The sequence below is a fragment of the Microtus ochrogaster genome, linkage group LG8, assembly GCF_000317375.1.
Source record: "Microtus ochrogaster isolate Prairie Vole_2 linkage group LG8, MicOch1.0, whole genome shotgun sequence".
Lineage (NCBI taxonomy): Eukaryota > Metazoa > Chordata > Mammalia > Rodentia > Cricetidae > Microtus > Microtus ochrogaster.
This window is the reverse complement of record NC_022033.1, coordinates 11590507-11600865: the sequence shown is the minus strand read 5'-3', so window position 1 is coordinate 11600865 and position 10359 is coordinate 11590507. Positions and strand designations below refer to the sequence as shown.

Genomic DNA, 10359 nt, shown 5'->3' with positions numbered 1-10359 from the left:
GCCCAGCTCCAGGCTCCTCTTGTACATTTCCTTCCTAGAACTCCTCTCAAAGGTTATAATTTTATTCAAAGACCACCATCTGAAACCAGGTTACCCATATCTGAGAAGCAAAAGCAGGATGGATCTCCATGAGTAAGGCTCATATCAGCCAAGGCTCTTTAGGGGTATTTTGTCTCAAACAGCAGCTTGGAAAAGACCACCCAGTGGCTCCAGGGATATTGCCAGTGAGGTGTCATTGCATCGAGGCTTTTTCATAGGGACAATTGGAAAGGAAATGGATTCACCATAAGATAATTTTTTTCCCTTTGTTTTGAGTTTTTTCACTTTGTCTTCACAACATTGTCCTACTATTTTCCAGACTGGCCTAGGACTGACTATGAGACCAGGTTGTCCTTAAATTCCACATCCTCCTTCCAAGAATTATAAATATGCACCATTATACTCAGCTTTTATGTAACATTAATGTTATTCTATTTATATTTCTTTAATTTACCCTAAAATGTAAGTATGTGGCTTCAAAATAACTACCAGTGTTCTCACTAAGGAAGACAACCGAATGCTGTTTGTGATTTCTAACGAAAATGTCTTTAAATTTACTTTACTATTTTATGTGTAGACCATATATGCCTGTTACCCTTGACGGTCAGAAATGGGGTATCAGCTTTTCTGGTACTGGTGTTATAAATGGTTGTGAGCCACCATATGGATGCTGGAAACTAAACCCAGGTCCTATGGAAGCCATATTTCTAGCTTTTATCTGTGGTGTTTATATCCTTAGCAGATTATTAGATGCTTCAAGGATAAAGACATACACCTGTGGCCAAGCTAGGCACTCAGTTTTTCAAATTGTTGAAAGCTGTTTTTTCATATTTTGGTGTATTCGCTTATCTATTAGATTTTGCCTTTATGATTTTGTGTTCAGAAAAGAATTGAAGGGCTGGAGAGATGGCTCAGTGGTTAAGAGCACTTGACTGTTCTTCCAGAGATACTGAGTTCAATTCCCAGCAACCACATGGTGGCTCACAGCCAACCATAATGGGACCAAAATCAGCACTCATATACATAAAACGCATGAATAAATGAATCTTTAAAAAAAGAAAAAAGAATTGGAGAGGAAAAAAATTCATAGTAGCTAGAGAAGTGGTTTACAACTGTCTATGTAACTCCAGTTTGTGGAGATCTTACTCCCTCTTCTGACAAACAGGCTCCTGTGTGCATGTATTATACACTCATACACATGAATTAATCTATTCAGCAGTGTGGTGATAGTGCATGCCTTTAATCCCAGCACTGGGAAGGCAGAGGCAGGTCGTTCTCTGTGAGTTCAAGGCCAGCCTGATCTACAGAGTGAGTTCCAGGACAGACAGGGCTATAGAAAAACCCTGTCAAAACTTACCCCCCCCCAAAGAAACTTTTTAAAAATTAGTGGGTTTCAAACCATTCGTGTTTTGTGTTTTTAACAATATATCATTCTGCAGTACATCAGAGTTTGGGGGGGGGTGCTGTTTTTAATGTCAGTACACCCCATTTTTCCATTGTCTTTTATTAAAAAATAATAATCGGATTTAGAAGATTTGTTAATGTGTTTTTCAGGTACCAAAAGAGCACCTTTTAGTTTCTATTCCTCTCTTGATTAGTCATCTGCAGGCTGAAAGCATTGTTGTCCACACTTACGCTGCACATGCTCTCGAAAGGCTGTTTACTATGAGAGGTCCAAATAATGCCACTCTGTAAGTATTTGATTTCTCATTCATCTGCATACTTTCTAGCTTAGGGCCGAGGGTATACCTTCTTGCTTTGAAATGTCTTTGGATGTGTTCATAATGTCATTAGTCTTCAGAAAAGTGTAGATGTGTAATTTTTGTTCGTTTACCTTCTTTCATTCCAAAAGGATGTAACACAACTTGTCAAATAGACTCATTGTGATAATGGATTAGAGCAAAGGAAAATAACAGTAGTGCGGTTAATGGAAACTGGTATGTCAGAGGGCCTTAAATAACGAAGAGGCTGCAAATTTTATTTGTAATCTTCTAGCAGCCAAAGGAGAGAGGAAAACATGGAGGGAGACTTGAGTATTCAGTGTCCATGAGAGTGAGACTAAAGCAGAGGGCAGCTCAGTGTGTGTAGCAGCCTGTCTCTGCGGTGTCTCCTTGATCTCAGCTGAGACGTACAGATCAGTTGAGTGAGTCATTTGGTAGATGCCAAGAAAATAGCTCTTGTGGCCTGATAAGAATGAAATGCAGAGGAGGGGGTGGTCTCTGTGATTTTTCACGCCGTTTTTCAAGTGTTATTTCTTGAAACCAAGCTCTAGGTAAACATGGAACACAGTCTTAGGCCTTGTTCTTCACCCAGCCTTGAGCACAGACACTCTCAGTTACCACTCAGGATGAAAGGTTGCCCTGTGTGGCATCTTCAGGCCCAGATATGCATGCAGAGAGCACGTGCCGCACCTCCAAGAAAAGAGGGTGCCTGAATCCCTCCTGATTGTGAGTGTTGTTCTCCATGGTGGTAGATAGGAACCAAGAAGACTGCAGGTTGAGAAGATAGTGAGTTCACCTGGTGTGTGTGCTCAGTTACTCGGGTGTGCCTAATTAGGAGTGTGATGTGCACGTGTGAGCAGTTATTTATCAGTGTTGCGCACCAGTTCTCACTGGTTCGAGATGCTTGTTTATGCTAAGGAGTGTGCTGCAGTAGTGCCCAGGGCTCCGCACTGAAAAGCTCAACAGTTGGCAGTGACTGAAAGCTGTTTTTTCATCTATAGTTTTACAGCTGCAGAAATCGCACCGTTTGTTGAGATTCTCCTAACAAACCTTTTCAAAGCTCTCACACTTCCTGGCTCTTCAGAAAATGAATATATTATGAAAGGTAGGCATTTCCCTGGTTTACAGACCATAACTAAGTATCTAACCTCAGATTACAAGGTAAACACTTTAGCTATACATTAGGTTTCATACTTCAAGAACCAGGTACTGTTCGTCCAAAAAAAGTTGTGGGTTTTTTTTTTTCTGTTAACTTATTAACTAACAGTTTTTCAAAAATGTTTTACTTTAAGTTGATGAAGTGCTACTCCTTGTGTAAAACATGTAGCAAAATTTCATTTTTCCTTTCCTAGAGTTATTTTCAGAGGGCAACGATCTGCTGCGCTCTGCTGAGTGGGAATGCTGGCAAGCAGTAGTGATCTGCCATGCATTGCCTTAGGAAAGTCTCTTGGTACCAGCTTTATCTTCTGGGAGCAATCTGTCTTTCTCACTGTCACACCTCAAAGGCCTTAGTGCTCTTAGATCATGGCATTTGCTTGCCAAAGGAACTCCCTGATCTTCCAGCTCCCATCAGGATTTTGGGACTGTATATATGTGGGCTTCAACACTATGAGGACAACAAAGGGATCTGTGATCTTTGTTACTGTGTTCCTAGTGTGCATGGTACATTACCTTTTCAAAAAATAGTGTCACATCCTTTGACTGCCTTAACTTAGGCTGTGTTGATGTGTGTGTGTGTTCAGGTAGAGGAAACACTTTGTGCACAACTTGGAACCAAGAGATAATAGATTCTGTTGCTTGGGACTACCATGTCGTAGCAGGGCTTTTTAGTAAACACTGAATCTGGAAATTAGTCTATGTGATGATAATAGTCATATTTAGCTTACCAGTGTATGCCACGTGTTTTTAGGCACCTGTTGATGTGCAGAGTTTTTATAGTATGGACTCTGTATTTAGCTTTTTAATGTCTTTAAGGAGATCAGTAGCCAGTGTTTTCTTCTACTTTCCTGTGAGCTGAGATTGTTTATTTTTTTTAAAAAATGTTTTTTATGGTTTATTTAATGTTCATTGGTGTGAAGGTGTCAGATCCCCTGGAAATGGATTTTCAGACAGTTGTGAGCTGCCATGTGGGTGCTGGGAATTGAACCCAGGTCCTTTGGAAGAGCAGTCGGTGCTCTTAACTACTGAGCCATCTCTCCAGCCCTGAGATTGTTTATTTTAGATCTTGGCTAATAGTTCTTCCAGTGGTTTCTAATTGAAAATCATGAGATTGAGGTCTGTTACTGAATGCTCTGGTTTGCTGTCCTTGCCACCCCACTGTGCCTTCCTCCTTTATCTGCTCCTTTCTTATCTAGTAATGTTTTTATTGTTCCTTGTTGAATTATTTAAACCTTGGTCTCATAGATGTGCTTTAATATTCTCCACCTAAATGTTGCCAACCTTTAGCCTGATATAAAAGAAGTGAGACATTTTTAAATGGAGGATGGTATATAGGGAATATTTAAGCATCTTAGATTTTTATTTGATTAAGTAGTGGCCTTTTCCTCCATTCACTTTTATTTTAATGATTAACTAAACCGTTTGTGCTGTTTTTATATTTTACAGCTATCATGAGAAGTTTCTCCCTCCTGCAAGAAGCCATAATCCCCTATATCGCTACTCTCATCACTCAGCTCACACAGAAGCTGTTAGCTGTTAGTAAGGTAACAGCCCTTAAGAATAAGATTGCATTTTAAAAGCATTGACTGTGTATGCGGGCACGCTGATGCTGTGATGTGTGTGGAGGTGAGAGGACACTTGCAGAAGTTCTCCTTACGCCGTGTTGATTCTCGATATTGAACTCACACTATCAGGCTTGTCAAAGTGCCTTCACCCTGCTGGGCATTCTTGCCAGCCCATGGGATTGCTTTTAAATTTCCTGTGAATTGTTTGAGCTCAGTGCCCTTGGGCACCAGCCCAGGTGTAGTAGGAGGTCCTACAGCCTGAGACCAGCTCCCTGAATTACACCAGGGTTGCAGAAAGAATGCCTTCAGAGCAGCAGGGCTTACAAAAACGTCCTGTCTATCTGAGGGAAGGAGACTCACGTTTATCTCTGAGGGTTATGCTCTTTATTCCCAGCTCTTGTTCTCTAGGTACAATTCTCTCTTATATACACGTTCAACAACAAACTATTTTCAATTAAAAAGTTACAAAAGCAACATCTGAGGGGAGTAACTATGGCAACATCTGGCTTCTGGGTTTCTGGTGTATAGGCTGTGACCTGAGGCCGGGGGTACAGTGCACGACGAGACAATCTGCTGAGGAATTTGCATAGGGAGTGGGTCTTTACCAGTCAGACTTGGCAAGAGAAGCAGGCATGGTATTTTAGGTTGCGTGTGCTAATAACCTTGGTTAGACACCTGTAACTCTGTCTTTGTGTATATCTGCAAAGTTTTTAACTTAAGATCTGTTTACAGAGACAGTCTAGTTTGAATTTGCTCCTCAGTGTTTTGTTCTTGTTTTGTTTGTTTGTTTGTATGTTTTTTGTTTGTTTTAAGAGACTAGGTTTCACTGTAGCTTTGGAACGTGTCCTGGAACTCTGTAGACCAGGCTGACCTTAATCTCTGCCTCCCAAGTGCTAGGATTTTAACGGCGTGTGCCACCACCGCCCGACTGATCTTGAGGTTTTAAATCAGCTAAATGTATGTAGCTTGTTTTGGACTGGGGAGAAATGGTTTTCTTACATTAATCCGAATAAAGAAACAAAACAGACTTTTAAGTGTTTTCCAGTCCTCTTGTAACAATAGGTCTAGTTATGAAGCATATCTAGTGTATTTCTGTTTATCTGAATTATACAGTTTAGGAAGTTATCTTCCTGCTCATATACAGATATGTGTGCCCATAAGATTGAGATGTAGTCATGAAATTACATGTACAAATTACATGAAAATGCACAATAATAGGAAGATTCCACAGTTGTTTTTTGCACATGTGAATTTATAGACAAAAGCAGCCAGTTTTCAGAGTCTACGGTCCTGTAAGCTTTGCTTGAACTGGGTTCTCTTCGATCAGAGAATTATTCATCTGGTGGGTTGACATCTGAATTATTAGTTGCCATCTACAGTATTTGCATCATGGCCTGCAACAGCTCAAACGAGCTCTGAGCATTCTTCTGGCCTCATGTTGGCATGCTTTTATGAAAGTATGGGGACACAAGCATGATATGCTCTGAAAAAGTATTTGAATTCATAAGTAGTAGAGTTGGTGCAGTATGATAGCTCACACCTTTCATGCCAGCACTCAGGAGGCAGAGGCAGGAGGGTCTCCTAAGGTTAAGGCCAGCCAAGATTGCATAGTGAGACCTTTGCTCTTAAAAAGTGAGAGAGTATTAGTTTGACAGCAGACTGATTATCTTTTGCCTCCTTTTTTAGTGTAGAACTGCTTTGGGACTTCGGGAATGGAGGGAGAACAAGGCAGGGTTGTGTGAGCACACACACACACCTTGTGCATGCTCCCTTCTGCTCTAGCCAGCTCATGATGACTTTGCAAGAGCGCTTGAGAAGATAGAACTGCTGTTGTTGAGTCTGCAGACCCGACACACGGGTGTCCATGCCGGGCAGGGCCATAGTGGGCTGTTGCCACTGCCTGTAGTGTGGGTCTCTGAGGACAATTGGCTTTAAGATCACTCTTACAGACCTGGGGACTACAGCTTACCTAATCCAAATGGAGCTGTGAAAGACCTAGCTAGCTAAGTGGTAGAGCACTTCACTGGAGTGTGCCAAGCTGTGAGTTTCATTCCCAGCATTAACACTCCCAAAATAAACAAACACGAAACAAACACTGGTTTAGTTCTTTTTTTCCCTTCGTTCTTACTGGTAATTTACTTGTTTTTCTGTGTATGAGTGTTTGTACTGTGTGCATACTTGGTACCCACCAAATTCAAAAGAGGGGTGTGTCAGATTCCTCAGAACTGAATTTTACAGATGGATGTGAGCCACCACACCCTGAGTGCTGGGAACAAAACCAGGTCCTCTGTAAAAGCAGCCAGTGTTCGGAACCACTGAGTCATAGCTCGAGCTCCACTATTTTATTTCATTAAGACAGGGTCTCACTGTGTATCCCTGGCTAGCCTGGAACTACCTATGTAGTTGGCCCAGAGCCCAGAGAATTCTGCCAGTCTCAGCCTCCCTTGTGCTAGGATTAAATGTGTGTTCATGCCCCCTTTTGATGCCATTTTAAAAGGAGCTAACATCTATTTTACCTGTTTTTAGGAGGATCAAGTGTGTTCTGCTCTATCTAGGTAATATAGTCACTTGGATTTTTCAGATGGTATTTCCTTGGTTTTATTATTTCAGAATCCCAGCAAACCTCATTTTAATCACTACATGTTTGAAGCAATATGCTTGTCTATAAGAATAACCTGCAAAGCTAACCCTGCTGCTGTTGTGAATTTTGAGGAGGCTCTGTTCTTAGTGTTCACTGAAATCTTACAAAATGATGTGCAAGGTAAGCTAGCAGAAGTCTCTTCTTATGTGATGAGACTGTGGTTATACAATGCTGCCCTTTATACCACAGCTGTGCAGGCTGCCAGTAACGATTCTCTTTGAATTTCATCAACAGAATTTATTCCCTACGTCTTTCAAGTGATGTCTTTGCTTCTGGAAACACACAAAAATGATATCCCATCTTCATATATGGCCTTGTTTCCGCACCTCCTTCAGCCAGTGCTCTGGGAAAGAACAGGAAACATTCCTGCTCTAGTGAGGCTGCTCCAAGCATTCTTAGAACGAGGCTCAAGTACCATAGCAAGTGCTGCAGCTGACAAAATTGTGAGTCAGGATTTCCGTAAAATAATTAAATTCAATAAAATGAGATGTGATTAATAGGAATGATAATGTATACTTTGTTGATATCAGCTATTATTTGGTTATTATATCTGTAGTGGAAAAATAAGAGCCAGTAGGTTAATTTCAAAGGTTTACCTTGAATGGGTTATTATGGTAAGAGGGCGTGTCATCTTCACCCCTTTACAGTTCAAAAATAAGAGCTAGGAAAGGCAGGGAATGGTTGCACACATAGAATCCCAGTTCTGGGGAGATGGAGCAGGAGGATTAAAAGTTCAAAGTCATCTTTGGCTCCATGTAGCCAATGCTACATGATTCTCAGTCCACTAATAAGAGCAAGAGAATGAAGCTGGTTGCATTTTTGGTGGTAGCCACTTTTCAAAATAACAGCCTATGGAACTTGTAGAATTAGTCTCCACTTCTTTGGGTTCTCATTTTTTTTTTAATCTGATTTGTTGCAGCCTGGGTTACTGGGTGTTTTCCAGAAGCTAATTGCATCCAAAGCAAATGATCACCAAGGCTTCTATCTTCTCAACAGCATAATAGAGCACATGCCTCCGTGAGTCATATTAACCCCCTGAGTATTGAAGTAAAGATTGTGTTACATGCTCATAGGACTGACCTGATGATCTGTGTTCTTCTCTTCGGGTATTTAGTGAGTCAGTTGACCAGTACAGGAAGCAGATCTTTATTCTACTGTTCCAGAGACTGCAGAGTTCCAAGACCACCAAGTTTATCAAGAGTAAGCGAATCATTTGGAAAACTGAGGATTTTGAGACTCTTGGTGGTGGGCAGACCTTTTATCAGTCATAAATATTACATATAAATATCTGGGAAAATGTTTGTTTCCCAAACAATTGCTTAGTTTGAAATGCATTATGTTCCAAAGTTTGGCGTTTGGTTTGTGTAAGTTTAGGGAGAAAAACCCTTTCCAGTAGAAATAGTGATGTGGAGATTCATAAGACTGTGATCCTGACAAGGAGGCCACTCTGGGGTGTCTTAGGAACAAGTGCTAAACTGATATATATACATTCCCATGGCAGGTAAAGAGAAATTTCTTAAAATTTCAGCTAATTCCACTAATAATACTTTGTCTTTTTTTCAACAGGTTTTTTAGTGTTTATTAATTTATACTGCATTAAGTATGGAGCGTTAGCATTACAAGAAATATTTGATGGCATACAACCAAAGTGAGTTACGGCTTTGTTTATAAGAAGAAAATTATTTGACCTCTTTAGTATGAACTAGGTGTGTGTGTGTGTGTGTGTGTGTGTGTGTGTGTGTGTGTGTGTGTGTGTGTGTGTGTGTGTTGATGGTGACTTTGTTCTGGTTTGGGGATAGGTTTTGGAAGCCTTCCAGACATAGAAAGGCCTCATTTCCCAAGTTTCTGACATTCTTCACACAGCTCAGCATCTACTAAGAGATGCACTGTTCAATGGCAGCAGCTGGTGGCAATGATAGAACCTTGCAGTTGGTGAAGCTTGGTTCTGACTTCACAGAATGTGTTTGATATTGTGACCTATAGGGAACTAGGAGACTAACAGAGAAGAGATCGAGGACAGCTGTTAAGGGGAAAATCATGTGAGAAAATATCCCAAAACTGTGCAGATTGACTTTAAAATCAATTATCTTGGAAAGTAGCATAAGAAAATACAATTTCTAGTAGTAGAGGATTGTGGGGCTGTCTGAAACTTATCTACTGCCCTTTGGGACCCTTTTTACACAGAGCAAAACATGTCCTCTTGGGGCTAGAGAGATGGCTCAGTGGTTAAGAGCGTTGACTGCTCTTCCAGAGGTCCTGAGTTCAATTCCCAGCAACCATATGTGGCTCACAACCACCGGTAATCAGATCTGGTGCCAACTTCTGTCTGCGGGGATACATGCAGGCAGATCATTGTAAATAAATCTTTTTTTTAAAAAATGTCCTCTTGATATAGGACAGTAAAGACCCCACCTTTGATCTATTTTCTGTACTTCTGTACTTAAATAAGGATTTTGCATTAATTAGAATGTGAGAAGTTTTACTTCCAGAATGTTATCAAAAGCATATTCAAGGACTGATTAAATGCACTGTCAGCATTTATGTGCTTATAGGTGTTTAAGCAAATAAAGACAGAAACTTCCTAATCCAGAACTGGCACACTGGTCCTTGCCACTGATAGGTGCTCTGGGTGCTCTGGCTTTGTATCTTAGCTGTGTCCTTAATTTTTCAAAAATTTCTTGAGCAGCTTTTCAAAAAAATTGGCAATTTTTGAGTAACATTTTAAGTGTATAATTCTTCCCACCTGCCCTGCCCACAAAAGCTGCAAAGGTTTTGCTTAAGGGAAGGCTTATAGTAACTGTGTTAATCAAGATACCGTGGCAGTCAGTTGAGACAGTAGTACTTTATTTCATTCATTTAAAACCACTGAATAGAAACAACATCTAATTATTTCACTTAGTGCTTGTCTGATACTGAGTGATATGTTTTGCTTTTATTAATAGAATGTTTGGAATGGTTTTGGAAAAAATCATTATTCCAGAGATTCAGAAAGTATCTGGAAATGTGGAGAAGAAAATCTGTGCAGTTGGCATAACCAAATTACTTACCGAATGTCCACCAATGATGGATACTGAGTACACCAAGCTGTGGTGAGTACTCCCTTCAGAGAGTAGGGGAAAGTGAAGTGTTCCCAAGTCTGTGGCTGCAGATTGTGTTCTGATCTAGTCAGTTTTAACATGACGTGTAGACACTTTAATGCTAGTGGCAGATCTGGTTTTGGTTCTTTTTCTTTTTT

The 10359-nt window shown here is 40.5% G+C and overlaps 1 protein-coding gene across 1 annotated transcript in view; it reads left to right on the top strand.

Moving 5' to 3' along the window:
- The window catches only part of Cse1l (chromosome segregation 1 like), a 49479-nt gene that overhangs the window by 36184 nt on the left and 2936 nt on the right, over positions 1–10359 (top strand). Inside the window, exons 15-23 of the mRNA XM_005362868.2 lie at positions 1594–1730; positions 2762–2865; positions 4365–4462; positions 7094–7244; positions 7359–7567; positions 8044–8141; positions 8239–8324; positions 8691–8772; positions 10067–10213. Coding sequence (XP_005362925.1) covers positions 1594–1730; positions 2762–2865; positions 4365–4462; positions 7094–7244; positions 7359–7567; positions 8044–8141; positions 8239–8324; positions 8691–8772; positions 10067–10213 — 1112 coding nt within the window. The remainder of the gene's footprint in view (positions 1–1593; positions 1731–2761; positions 2866–4364; positions 4463–7093; positions 7245–7358; positions 7568–8043; positions 8142–8238; positions 8325–8690; positions 8773–10066; positions 10214–10359) is intronic.